The 15,211-nt window shown below is 39.5% G+C and overlaps 1 protein-coding gene across 1 annotated transcript; it reads right to left on the bottom strand.

Annotated features, from left to right (window-relative positions):
* Positions 1-472: 472 nt before the first annotated feature.
* On the bottom strand, positions 473-1,453 carry LOC105250635. The gene is made up of 2 exons (XM_011256824.1): positions 812-1,453; positions 473-760 (listed from the first exon to the last, which is right to left on the bottom strand). Exons 1-2 carry the CDS (start codon positions 1,451-1,453, stop codon positions 473-475), a joined length of 930 nt encoding a protein of 309 aa, XP_011255126.1.
* Positions 1,454-15,211: the final 13,758 nt, after the last annotated feature.

Genomic DNA, 15,211 nt, shown 5'->3' with positions numbered 1-15,211 from the left:
GCGCTTGGAAAGGAAACTCATACGAGACTCGCAAAATCCACTGCAAATATCTGATGTAGTGTCCTCAAACGAGGACCGGTTCTCGGCACGTATTAATTGAGTTTTTACATTTTAGGCCTTGCCGTTTTCCTTTTTTTAATATTTATTTGGATAGTGAACAAATAGTTTACTAAGACGCGTTCGTGTACACTTCTACAATAACAAAAAACTCTCCGCGCTATCTATCTAACGCTCACAAATATAATTTAAAATAAGAAGACGTTATACATAAAATACACAAGACGTATAATATCGAACCGACATAAATGAACTTTAACATTTATAATAATAAATTGAAAATAATTGCGAAACAAAAAAAATATATATGCAAATACAATCAAACTATATATTACGCAAACATACCGGCTTGATGCCTTATGGTATCAACATCGAAATTTTATATATAGCAGCGTTATTTTTATTCATACAACAGTTAAGCTTCTTTAAGATTTGTAGAAGACTCAATGAGAAATACGCTCAATTTTACTGCTGGCCTTTTAAAAATTCCTCTAGCAGTTTTTATAACAACTCTTCGGATGATATTATCGTCGCCGGGACAGACTTCCTGTACTCTGCCCAGCATCCAGCTCAATGGTGGCAATCCATTTTCTCTACATAGCACCAGTTGACCGACCTTGAGTTGCTCGCCACGGTTAGTATACCATTTGGCACGTCGTTGCAATTGCGACAGATATTTGAGCGACCAGCGTTTCCAAAAATACTAGCGTATTTGCCCCAGTCGTTGCCATTTCGACAGTCGATTTATTTTGACCTGAGTTATGTCTGGCTCTGAGTAAGAGATTAACGAGTTGTCTATAAGAAAATGACCTAGGGACAGATAATTTAAATTATTAGGATCCGATGAGAGAGCGCTCAAAGGTCTCGAATTGAGAATCGCTTCTATTTGTATGACGAGCGTGGAGACTTCCTCGAACGTTAGCGCGGCTTCTGAAGCTACCTTGTAAAAATGACCTTTGAAGGATTTGACTATAGCTTCCCACAAACCACCGAAATGTGATGCTCGGAGAGGAATAAAATGCCATTTCATTCTTTCACTTGAAGTTGTGTCAATAATCTTGCTGATCTTCTTGTGCGAATAACTTTCTGAGGTCTTCCAGATCCCGATTGATACCGACAAAGTACCGTTATCCGAGAATACGTCACTTGGCTTTCCTCTGCGACTAATGAAACGCTTAAAAGCGTTGAGAAAAGCGTCCATGCTCAGGTACGACCTCCAAATGCACAGCTTTTGTGGCCATACTAATACTGCAATGTCGGCCTTAATATGTTTGCTATTCTTGTGTCTTCCTTCGTGGACAAATATAAGACCACAAAAGTCTACGCCAGTAAAACTGAATGGTTTCGCAGTCGCAATTCTATGCGTCGAGAGATTGCCCATTATTTGCTCGGACATTCGTGGTCGAGTCTTAAAACAAGTGATGCACTGGAGTAGCAGCCTCTTGATAGTATCGCGCGCCCTAATTGATCAATACAAAAGTCGCATCACAGCAAGTGTTGTCTCAACTCCTGTGTGAAGATTCTTCTTGTGTTGATATTGAATAATTAATTCAGCTAATCTTGAGTGATGAGGTAAGAGTATAAGATGCTTAGCGTCCGGATGAAGTTCCGAATGCTCCAATCTGCCGCCAACACGCAAAATGTCATCCTCGTCGAGGAAAGGATTGATTGCTCTCACGCTACTTTTAGATGAAATTTTGATGCCCCTTTTTAGCGCTTTTAACTCTTCACGGAACGCTGTCTGTTGCTCTTTCCGAATAATACATTTTCTAGCGTATTCTAATTATTCGGGTGACAATGGACCTGAAACTTTAGCCTCATTCTTCTTTGCACAGATGCGTGCAAATCATATGCACATCGTAGTAACTCGAACGAGTTTCTTGAAATCGGAGAATTTGTTGAATGGGTCGACTTCTGCTTGAGCAGGCATTGACAGGACCGGCAATGTATCGTTTCCGTACAGTTAATTCTTCTCCATGTCCACGATTTCTGATTGATGCTAGATGATGACACCTTTTTGCAACCAGGAAGGACCTTTCCACCACAGCTGAGAATTAGCCAACTCCTTCGGATGTACTCCTCTTGATACTAAATCGGCTGGGTTTTCTTTGCTTCCTATGTGATTCCAACTGTCGATCACGCTCCTATATTTCGCCGACTCTGTAAGCAACGAAAACAAGTAGTTTTTTGTCAGTTGCTTTGATCCAATGCAGCACTATAGATGAATTCGTCTAATAACAGCATTTTTTAATGTCGACCTCTAATACATGTTTGACTTTGTCCATTAACTTTGCAAGTAGTTCAGCACCACATAGCTCCAGTCTCGGAACAGAAATCGTTCTAACAGGAGCCACGCGAGATTTGGAACAGAGTAAATGTGTTTGAATAATTCCGTGAGACTCGATGCTTCGGACATAAATGCAAGCTCCATAAGTTTGCTCGCTAGCGTCGCAAAATCCGTGAAGCTCGAATCGTACGTCCTTTCCATGAATGAATAGTTTGCGTTGTATTATATTTTAAATTCGTTGAGCTCTTGTATCTTCACGACATAATCCATCCACTCCGTGTAAATATCCGAAGGCAGCGATTCGTCCCAATCGATTTGAAGTTTCCAAAGCTTTCGAATCATGATTTTGGCGGTCAGGATCACAGGTCCCAATAGTCTAAGTAAATCAAATATCTGAGCGATACTAGATAATGTTGATCTTTTGATGCAAGCGCTTGTCTCAGATGCTTGCACACAAATCGTATATTGTAGCACTTTGACGGATTCCATTTAATTCTGAGAGTTTTGGCAGTTCCTTGTCCAATTCCAGTATTGTGTTGCTGATTGATGACTCAGGAAATCCTTTTAATAATTCTTCGTTATTTGAAGCCCACTTTCTAAGTGCGAAACCTCCACCCTTGAGCAATGCCATTATCTGAGCACGAATTACTAATGCTTCTTCCACCGAGTTCGCACCAATTATTAAATCGTCAACATGAAAGTCACGACACGCTATTTTCGCTCCTATGGGGAATTGATCGCTGAAAATGAAGCTAGTGCGGTTTCGTATATTAGTGTTATTAATTTGTAAGTTTTAATTTCTTCTGTTGCTTGATTTCGCCATAAGATATGCTCTAAAGGGATTTGAGCCTCATTTGATAATATCTGTCTGTACATTTTGGCAATGTCTGCAGTCAGAGCATACTTGAAGCTTCTAAATCGAAGTAGTATACAAAATAATTCTTGCTGCAAGACCAGCCCATCCAATAAAGCATCATTCAATGAAATTCCGCTTGTTTAATTTGACGTATCGAACACGACTCTAAGTCTTGTGGTCGTGTTCGCCTCCTTTATCACACAATGGTGTGGTAAATAATACTGCACACTTGGTTCCTGTGTTAATGCTATATTCGATTGAAGTTCTCTCATGTGATGCAAGCTCAAGTACTCGTGTATAAATTCCGTATACTCTTCAATTTAGAATCCCGATTCAACTTGCGCTCCAGAGTCACGAATCTTTTCAGTGCAATATCCTTTGAGTCACATAACTTCTGCAGTAGCTCTGGTCTTGTTGGCATGTTAAATCTACCTTATAAATCTACCTTTAGAGTTGCGTTCGTAGATCTGTACGAAATGTCCCTCGCAGATGCGCTCTTCAGGAGTTCGCGTGCTCTATTGCTCCGCACGCTCGATTTGCCAAAAGCGTGCGAGACTTGAGTTAAGCTGTTCGTTGATTGATAGATTGCAAATTGTCGCATTCCTGAGCTGATCGTGAATCATAAGGTTGCCAGAAGCCACCCATCCGAGCAGTGTTTTCTGCCAAGCCGGTTGACAGTTTGAAAGCTTCATCTTTCCGATGCACAATAAATCCAAGAATATCTCTGTACCGAGCAATATGTCTACGTCGGCTAGACGGTCAAATTCAGAGTCTGTCAATGTAATGTCATCCGGAATTTGCAAATTGCGAAGATTAAGCCGATTTACTGGAATAGCTTGTGTTATTTTCTCAATTATCAAGCAATCAAGGCGTGGAATCCGTTAATCCTCGATTGTATTGTTATTTTTGCGAGCCCACGTGTCTGCGTTGTCAACTCGCCCACGCCGAAGATTGGTATGTTTGTATTGCTTAATACCTAGTTTCTTGATGCACTTAGAGGTGATGAAGCAAGACTGCTGTGATCCGTTATCTAACAGCGCTCAGCAAGGCTGTAAAATGCCTCTCGCATCCAGGACGTTGACTACTGCTGTCGCGAGAATTACCTGTCTATCTTGTCCGACCGTGGCATGATTCACACTTGTAGATATTACGCTTTCTTTTTCCGGGGGCGCGTAGATATCTTCTTGGATATCTCTCTATCCGCTTCAGGCTGCTTAGTTATTTGTTCCAAATGGAGCAACATGTTATGTCGTTTATGGCATTTTCGACAGGATCCCGATCCGCATTGCTTCGCCTGGTGAGATGCTTTGAGACAATTTAAACATAATTTACGAGACTTCACTTCTTTTATACGCTGATCCACTTCTAGCTCCAAGTAGTTAGCGCATTTGAAAAGGATGGTCTGTCTTTGCGCAATAAGAACACATGATGTTTGTTGTTGCCACATGCGCTGTTATACCTTTATTTTTGGATGATTTACTCACTTTCTGCGTACTGAGAGTGATCCGCTGACTTCGAGATGACGCTTCTAATGCTCGGCATCGTTGTGTTAGAAAATCCGTCAATTAATTGAACGTATGTATTTAATCTCTCTTGATAGTGATTTTCCATTCCTTGTACGTGGTTGGATCCATTCTACTTTTACCAGATAAATTAAGAGATCCCACTAATATGTAGGCCTCTTCATTGCTTTGAGTGCTTGCACATGCTTGAGCACATTATCTAACAACTGCCGTAACTCAAGATAATTCTCCTTTGTTACCATAAGTTACTCGAAAAGCGCTTTGACGTGCTTCTGAATTATTAAGCTGTCGTCATTGTACCTGTCCTTAAGCATTCTTCAGGCCTCATGATAATTTTCATCCGATGCCTCCAGAGAACTAATAATATTCTTGGCTTTATGCGTCAAATCCGACAAAAGATACTGCATTTTTTGTACGTTAGGCAGCAGCAGATTTTCATGGATCATGCTTATAAACATATTTCTAAATGGAATCCATTCCTCATACTTTCCTGAAAAAGTAGGCAAAGTAACACGCGATAATTTTAAGTGTTCGTTTGGAATATTACTTGCCTGAGAAGCGGGCGCGCCCTCTCTATAACTTGGTGTATTTGCCGTTATATTAATTTAGCGGGATGCTTGAGCTGCCCATTCGGTTACGCTCTTCCTCTCAATCAGTTTTCAGTTCGACGGTGACTGTAAAATATCTGCTCTCAAACATGTCTCTCTCCAATGAGTGGATCGGCTCATTAACTTCCTCGGGCTCAAGTTCTTCGATTGCTGATTGTGCTTCATTGAAAGATCCCCACAGCTCACTCACCTTTCGTAAACGCTGACGCAACTCAATTATTGATACGTCTGAGAAGCTTAAAGCGACCAAATATGTATTGACGAAGGGCGCATATGGAATAACATAAGGCATCAGTACTTCCTCTACGTATATATCTACGTTCATGTTTTGCTCGAAGAAATATAAATCCGTATGAGCATTGGCAGATATTTCTGCCTAAACCATGACAAAGTCTCCGTCGTAACTATGTCGTTCACTCACCGTGCAATCTGCAAAGCGTTCTCCAACTCGACGTAAACCCGTTCTCGCCTTGGAGAGAATAGAGCAAAACGAGATTCATCGCTAAAAAGAACGCCAATCTGCGTACGTCCAATGTCTATAATTGACTGCAAAATTGAGTCGAACTACGCGATGGTGACGTGTAAACGAAAATACAGCTGCTGTATCTTCGTGCAATAAGGCCATTTTTTTCTGAATCGATTTCGAACAGTGTTAACGCATACGTTATTATTGCAGACGTCCCTTACAGTATTTCAAATTTGAACAGCTGTTTGATGACGATCTCTTAGTGAATTTGAAACAATAAATCGGTCATCGTTTTCATCAGTAATACGTAGACATCCCGAACCGAATCTCCGCCGGAAGGAATTGATCTCTAATATAAGCATGTTGAACGACTGATACCGATAATCAAGTGACTAAGCAATGTATCTGCGACTTCTCCCACCTTCAATTAACGCCACAATTTGAGCAGCGACTTTAGGAGTAATCGTCACCATAATCGATCAATTTGAATGGGAAAAGATTAATTGTTGTTTACTGTTCGTGTTTGGATGGAAAAGCAAAATGGCAACAAATTTTCGAACAGGAAAAGAGACTGAATTTATGTGCACTTAAGATTTCAATGTCAATGATAATTCGCGAAACAATAAAAAATTTGAATTCGCAAGCTGAAATAGAGCCAGGAAAAAGCAAAAGCACAAGAAACAACTTGAACGAATGATTGAATCATGAATTAATTTTACTTCTCGTGGTTGTGTGCGTATGTGTATGCGTGCGTGCGTGTGTGCGTTTAGGTTGTGACCGGATGCGTCGTTGTAACGCCAAAAATATTGACGAGACTTACTGGTTCGTAGGCTGCGACGTCCTCTGGCATCTACGGTCGCCAGATACTTTAACCTTCCCAAGTGTAAAGGTTGCTGTGGTCGAAGCAGTCGTCCTTCCTCAAAAGTGTCGTCTCGCAAACTCGCCGGAAACCACAGATCCTCCGTTACTTGTCCCGCTCGCTTTCTTCGATGAGACCTGGATACACCGGACGTCCGTACGGACAGAAATCCTCAAGGATCTCGGAGAACAGGAATAATCCAGAATGCGCACACGCGCACAATCACACACAGAACACTGATTGCGATTAATAACAGTCTCTTTATTGCGATTTCGCGTTACGCTTACAATGGCTCTTTGTACACACACACTCGTTGTCTCGCGCGTATACTATTGTTCGACTCTCCTGATTAATGTTTCGCGCTTCCGCATTCTACCACGATCTATGGCCGAATGAGCTTTCGACGCTCGCTTTTATCAACTCGCGTCGGGGCTCACGCCCCGTCTCTCTGTACGCCAATGACGCGGCGACGCTTCTGCCGCGATGTCCTCGGCCAATCGGCTCATTCCGTTGTCGTGCGTCCTCGAGTTCGCACCGTTCCTCCTTGTCGCACGCATACGCATATTTTTAAGTTTCAGCTTACATCCTAGGCGTATATATATTATCAAACAATATATTTCAATACATAGAATAATATATGGAAATAATATATAAACTTTGCTTATGATTATAATGCTTGGATACGTTTTGATACATAAAATAATATTTGTAAATACCGAATAAACTTTAGTTATAATAATAGAGTACATGAGAAACATGTTAAACCTATATCTAACGCTAATATAATTACATCTATCTATAAACGCAGCGCGTCTCGCCATTTCATCCAGTCTGGATAAATCAGAATAAAAATTAAAATTAAAATTAATAAAAATTATAATATATTATTAATAAAAATAAAATCAAAACAAACTAACATCGTCAATTACCAAAGTCCGCTCACGACGATGGACTGCGACGGGAACGCGTTTGTCACCTCGTTACATGGAAAATTCGCTATCGGTTCGCGAGTGTTGACACGACATCAGGCGCTTGAAATAAAGATAACTCGAACGATCGCAGACATCGATTCGCACAATCATCTTATCCGCATGCGCATGATCGTTCGCGCTCGTGCTACGATCTTGCCTGTGGCACCTACAACGCCAATCTCTTGAAAACTAACAAACAAAATAATTCTAGGTTCTAAATGTTTGGACTGCAATCACGGCGAGGTAGATGTTCGCAATCCAATCGGTCAGCGACTCGTATCTCGCCGGTTTGATATTCGCGTGTGGAGGGTACGTCATCCATTGCGAGCGGCCAAGGTCACTCGTCCTCTCTCGTCGATCGAGATGGCTACACGGGGATGTCGGCTCCTTTAGCTTGACTACCGTTATCGGCATCGGCTGGACTGGCGCGCGGCGTCGGCCGACCGCTGGATGGCTATTCTAATTGGACTTACGCTTTAACGTTTATTTATTTATATAAATAATCTCTATATACAACTATATACAATGTCTCTGTCGTTTGTTTACGCGGGGCTGGCCTTCCTGGTGGAAGGCTCTGGCTTGTCCGCCTTGCTGTCGGACAGTCCCGAATCATCTATCGTCCGCTCGGCTGCACCTCGGCCGTCGGTCGTAAGGTCACTCTGTGCGTTTAGGTCACTCTGTGTGTGCGTGGGTAATTGTGTCTTTTTTGAGTGTGTCCTGCACTTAAAATTAATCTAGCAAAAAGCTATTATTTTGACCTGCAATTTCCCTATGGTACATTTCTTTCATGTCGATATAAATGAACAGAAAAGAAAATCTTTCTTTATTACAAGTTTTTACTCGTGAGCGTTCTTCATGATTCGTTGAGTGAACGACATGGATACGACAAAGGCTCTGTCATGGTTTGGGCAGCAATATCTGCCAATGCTCATACGGATTTACATTTCTTCGAGCAAGACATCAACGCTAATGTATACGTAGAGGAAGTACTGATACCTTATGTTATTCCATGCGTCCTTCGGAGAGGGTTTCATATTCGTACAAGAAAATGCGCGACCACACATTAAAAGAAGAGTACTGGATTTCTGCAGAGATTTGGCATCAATTTACTCGAATGGCCAGCCATGAGTCCAGAAGTAAATCCCATTGAACAACTTTGGGACAATCTCAGCAGAAAACACAATCATGTACGTGCCCCACAATCATTGCCAGAACTTCGAAAAATTCTTGAAACTGAATGAGCTAACATTACGCAGGTCGAAATTCAAACACTCATAAAGAGTATGCCTCGTCGCATGGAGGAGGTAATTCATGCAAGAGATGGTCACACACACTACTAATACAGTGTCTTCTCTCTCTCTCTTTCTCTTACACTTACACACTCGCGCACAAATGTACACGCACCAGCATGGAATGTCCCGCTATGCTTGTGTGACTCACTGACGTCACACTCACACAAGCGAAGCGCGCATGTACGCGAGCCGGGAAGCGGCAGAGAAAGTGGGGGTAGAGTAGTGCGGGGCATTCCGATGTTGCGTCCTTCGCGCACGGCACAAGAGCGAGAGAGAAAGCACTATATGATGTGATACCGAGTTAGAGGTGTCCGATAGCCGTCTCTATCGCTCGACACTCGAACGAGAGAGTGTGAGCGAAACAGGTATATACAGCGCGGGACACCGCGCTGTCTCTATATGCGTCTCGCGCGCTTTAATATCGATATTGATATATTTTTCATTTCTTTCTTTAACGGAATTAAAAGGCGGTTGAACCGCATGCACCGACGTATTCTATTAAATTAAATAATAATTATATTATATAAAAAGAAAATTTAATGAGCAATAAATTCTTATAACTAATTGTTATAATAATTAATTTTTATAATAATTAATGTTGTAATAAATCTCATAACAATTAATTTTGTAATAATTACAATAATATCTTTAATATCTTTAATCTCTTTAATATATCTTTAATATCTCTTTAATATCTTTCATATTTTTAATTCTTAATTCTAATAATTCCAATAGATTTTATGATAATAAATTCTTTCTTTTTATCCTACAGTCGCTCAATAGTCCTTCACTCGCTCAATATTCGAATAAAGAGTGAGAGTAAGACAATTATGTTGGCCAGACATTGTTGTTTGTGCGCCATAGCTGTCTCACTCGCACTGTCTACTCGACTATTCGAGTGAGTGAAACGTCTATAGGCGCTTCTCGCGATGTAAAAGTTTTATTGGCCCTGAAAAGGATTGTGGGACAAGCTCCGGAAACATGCATATCAATAATCCGTCCAGTATCCGGATCGATCTATTACTTGATTGATTCGATTAGGTATCGAATCAATCAAGTTAGCGAGAAAATCTGGTCGGAATCGAAGTTCTTCCCAGATTTCTTTTGCATGGTTGACTAACGCTGCTATCGTCCTCTCCCTTCTTAGTTCTCATCGTTGAACCATTTGTGCCCAGACATTTTCGATTAAAGTTAGATCTGGCGAACGAGATACACCGGTGCTTGTTGCGCGCCCCCAGCCTGAGCCTCAAACTCATCGGGATGGTCTTCCGAATATCGGCTTATTCGCTTGCGTAAATCCTCGATCGAACCGGACTCGTCTAACTGCAATTTAAAAGCTAACTCTATTAGTTGCTCCTTATTTAAACGATATACCCACGCCTTCATTTTCCCTGCCTCTATTGAAATCTGTTCGTCAAATGTAACGTACTTATTTTCGGGATTTTTTCGCGGATAACTGCAGTCGAGGTAATCAGGATCGGTTAGGCAGGCGTAGAAATCAATGAATCGTGAATTTAAGATAACAAAAAAAATAAAGAAATATATTTAGAAATCTGCAAATATACAGTTTTGTACGCGGTGTGTGTGTGTATGTATGAGGCGATGTCGCAAAAACTCGATGTTCATGTAGGCGGTGCGCTTGTGTGTGCGATAGCATCGCAAAAACTCGGCGTGGTTCGAAATACGCCTCTGACGCTCGTTCGAGGGCTCGCGGCCCGCGTGGAAACGCGTTTACAAATGCACAGCGTTTTAGGGTGAGTGCAATCGGCACTTACGAGTGACGTTGAGCGGTCGGATGCAACGTAAGTTCGTGCAGCGGATAGTGCAAATCCGGTTCTGATGCACCGAAGCGTTCGCGGATGACAATGCGTTTAATGTCGTTCAGCTATTTATTTAGTCGTCGGCTCGATTAATGGACGCGTGATGTCACGGCGCGTGTCGGTGTTTTTCGTGCACTTTTTCGGGCTTGCGAGATTGCGTGTAAAGCCGCGTATTTTCCCGGAAGGTATGAGACAGGATTTCCCTTCGGGAAGATCGTGCTAGTGGGAACGGCCCGCTGGGGGTAGCTCTTCATTCTACCTCCGTATGCACCGGTAGGACGGATGACGGAAATGGATTTGTGCGTAGGCCAGGAACTCCCGGGGAGATCGGAGAACGCCCCAATTTCTGCTTGCACTTAAGAAAGGATGCGCCTGCTTCTGCGAACCCTGGGAATCTCCAGGTGTGGCAGAGTACTCCCTACCGCTGGTTTCGCTGTTTTCGGCGTCCTGGGTTAGCTTTCTGTTGCGACTTGTGCACTCGAGAAGCTCGGAAAGAGTGATTTTATTTGGGTTGAGACTCTTTTTATACGGGACTAATTAGCCCGCGCCGGCGTAAAACATAGTTACCCCCGCCGAGCGGGCATTAATCGTGACGGCTCCGTTCGTAGAGCCGGGCACGCGGGGACTTAACCCGATCGTTCGAGCCTCGTCGGCCGTCTTCGGCGCGCTTCGCTATTTCAAAGCCTTTTCGTGTGGCTTTGTCGTTAATGTTTAAAAAATGTGGCGTTCAGTGCCCTGCCCTTGCCCGGCAGATGTTATGCCGGGCGGCAGCTTCCAGCGATCGGCTGCTGGGGATTAGGGGTACATGGGTGCATTGTTACATACTAGTACTCGTCACTTGATTATTCAGGTTGATAATACGATTGTTATAACTCTTGTAGCGTTTACACGTCTTCTTAAAGCTGGATTTGTAAGTCTACTCCTTTTCCTCAGCAGGAGTAGCGTTACTACAAATGGTGTAATAATATCGGCGTAAAGCATGGTTTACACGGCATATAACACCTGTAATTACAACAGCGGTTGTTACTAAAGCCTACTCTACAATGAACGTAACTTAAGAACATAAGATTGTAACGCGCGGTTGTAAAACATAAGCTGTAATACATAAGCAGTAAGTGAATCAGCCAATCACAATCACAGATCAATCAGAAAAGAACATTAGTTGATGTTAAAAGAAATGGTTGATTTGTTTGTTTATCGAATTTAATCTTTGGTTGTTCAAAATGGATTTAAAGAAATTAGGTCTTCTAACTCTTTTTATTTCATTAATAAATGAAAGTATTATTTTTCGATTCGCTGCTCTGCGAGTACAAGAAAAAAAAGTGAGACGTTGGTGGGTCAATCAATAAAAGAAAACGACAAGGATTCCTATGTAATATATTTTGCGAAATTAGATTAACTGACCATGAAGAATTTTTTGCTTACACTCGACTTTGGCCTGAACAATATAAAATGCTACTAGAATTAGTAACTTCATATTTGAGAAAACGTAGCAATCGAAAACCTTTCTCGCCTCATGCGCGGTTAGCCGTAACTTTGACGTAAATAATTACAATTGTTAAGTATTTTATTGCCTTGATGCATAATTTATTTATTTAATAATTAATGTAATAAATTATTTAATAAATAATTCATTTAATTGCTTTCTTCTTTTCGCAGGTATCTTGCTCCGGCGATTCTGTGCATAGCAAACATTTAGAATTTCGTATGGGAAAATCAACTATATATAAAATTATATCCGAAGTATGCCAAGCGATATGGCTTGCTCTTCAACCTACCTATATATTTTGCCCACATTAAATTCTGAAGAATGGAAAAAGATAAGCGAAGACTTTTTTCTTAAATGGCAATTTCCAAATTGCATTGGGGCACTTGATGGTCGTCATATGGAAATACAAGCACCGCCATACTCAGGATCTCAATTTTATAATTATAAAGGATATTTCAGTATTGTTCTTATGGCGATGTGTGATGCTAATCACAAATTTATATGAGTTGACATTGATCAATTTGGTAAGTAAATTTAAGTAAGTATTCTTAATTAATGATGCCAATCGTTGTATCATTAGTATGTAAAAATAAACATATGATTCCTTTGCAGGTTCATTAAGCGACGGTGGCGTATAGAGTCGGAGAGATTTGGCTAATGATTTAGAATATGGTAAAGCAAGTTTACCAGAACCTACACCTTTACCAAAAAGAAATATTCCTTTCCCTTATGTTGCTGTAGCTGATGAAGCATTTCCTTTGAAACCATATTTAATGCGTCCTTTTCTAAGAAGAATAGTTAGAATGACAGACGGAGAGCGAGTATTTAATTATCGTCTAAGTCGAGCAAGATTGACTATAGAAAATACCTTTGGTATTCTTGTTTCTCGATGGAGGATCCTGCATAGAAAACTATATTACTCAGTAGAGAATACACAAAGAATTTGTAAAGCACTTGTTTGTTTACACAATTTTGCTATGATTGATAATAATCGTGATATTGCCCACCTGATTAGCTGGATGTAAAAGATAAAGGAATGCTTATAGAAGGTCGATGGCGTGATATAGGAGCTGGACAATACTTTAAGGAATTATCAAGAGTGGGATCTAACAGAGCTGATGCTATTTCTATAGGCTTACGCAATTACTTAAAAGATTATTTTATGTCACCCATTGGCAAGGCTCAAGTACCGTGGCAACTTCAAAAAGCATTTAAGGGATTCAATATTAATTTACCTGCTTAATATAAAATGTGTGTGTGTGTGTGTGTGTGTGTGCGCGCGCGCGCGCGCATTGCATGTGTAAAGTGTTTATAAAGTTGTGTATAAAGTTATGTCAGATATAAAATAATATTTATTACTTGTATAAATAAACTTTTTATATTAATATGAAATTATTATATTTATTAAACTAAGACAATATAAACTTATTTTATTTAATACTATTATTCTTATATTAAATAATATATTAAAAACAATACTTCCTTTTACAAACATATAACATAAACATAGTTTTGGATATTTATAATATGCATATACGTATAACATAAATGAACACTTTTTTAGGAACATGAGTTACTTCATCACAATGCTTAATACGTACATTTAGTTTTTAAATGAAAGAATAAGAGTATTTCAAAAATAACGCAAAAAATATTATTATAATCCCATATTAAAAACAATATTTTTTTCGCAAACATGTAACATAAAAATATTTTTGGAAATATAATACGCATAACATAAGTAAACGTTTTTAAAGAAACATTAGTTACTTTATCACATGTTTAACTTTGAGAGAAAGACAATAATTGTATTAAAACAAAATTCTATTTTAACTAAAAATATTTATCAGCTAACAATGCTTAATATATACATTTAGTTTTTAAATATAAGAAATATATATAAAGAGAAAAAGACAAACGCTGAAATTAAGTTTCTTGAAAAAAAAAATTAATTTATCAACTTGCTTTTTTAAAAAAACATTTCTCATTAAAAGAAGTTTTTGTTTAAAAGACTTATACAGAAACTCAATTATTACTTACTTTTCAATATATTGTTTTAATAATTGCATGATAGCAATCAAGGAATCTACTTGCTTAGATTCAGGTACTTTTTGCAAAAGAAAACCTATAGAATTTAACATAGTCTGTTGCTAAAACATTTAAATTTTTTGTCTGATCCAATATCGATTTTTACAAGATGTCTGAATTCCGCTTTTGCCGTTTATTAAAAAAATCTGGCTCTGGAACGTGCTTTTCATATGAACTTGCCTTGGCTTGCTGTATTTGTTTTGCAAGTGATATTTTGCTATTGTTATTAGTTTCTGAGTAATACATCATTTGCAGAATAGGATAATTGTTGTGGAATTGAAGACTCGTATATATCTGAAGATTTAGTAATATCATCCGAAGATTTGCTGATCTCATCAAAAGAGTTGCAGATCTCATATGAAGATTTGCTTATATTAGCTGAAATACCAAAACTAATACAGTTAAAAAACAAAAGTGTCGAATTTTTCTATTCTATTTAAGTCTCTTTATTTGTAATACAATTGTATTACAAATAAAAGTAAAAAATTTAGAAACTAACATTTAGATGAAATAAGTGGCAATTCTTCACTCCGCATGCTCGGTGTTGCTAAAGAACTTGACATAGAAGTTGAGGGAATCTTCACTTGTGATTCAGCTTCATATGTTGGACATTTTCTTTATAATTTGACGTAGTTCTAAACAAAACAAAATAAAAATAAATAAATTTATAATTTAATATAATTTAGCATAAAAACAAAAAACTAATACTTGCTTTCGATGTTTTATCACATCAGTCAGGGTGCCATTACATGAAGCGCGGAACGCGGAAACGCGGAAAGGCGGAAAAGAATTGTAACTAGATTTACTAGATTTTCGCGCTTCCGCGAGTTGAGTCCCGCACGTTTGAGCGGAAAAGCGGAATCCGCTATTTCATTATGTGCACGTGGAACATGAG

This window comes from Camponotus floridanus, unplaced genomic scaffold (genome assembly GCF_003227725.1).
Source record: "Camponotus floridanus strain SB8 unplaced genomic scaffold, Cflo_v7.5 scaffold211, whole genome shotgun sequence".
NCBI lineage: Eukaryota > Metazoa > Arthropoda > Insecta > Hymenoptera > Formicidae > Camponotus > Camponotus floridanus.
This window is presented reverse-complemented; position numbering and strand designations above follow the sequence as displayed.

Coding starts and splice junctions, on each gene's coding strand:
- LOC105250635 (XM_011256824.1), bottom strand. CDS start 1,453: ATGTCCGAGCAAATAATGGGCAATCTCTCGACGCATAGAATTGCGACT. Junction 761..811: donor CAGAGCCAGACATAACTCAG/GTCAAAATAAAT, acceptor CAAATACGCTAG/TATTTTTGGAAACGCTGGTC.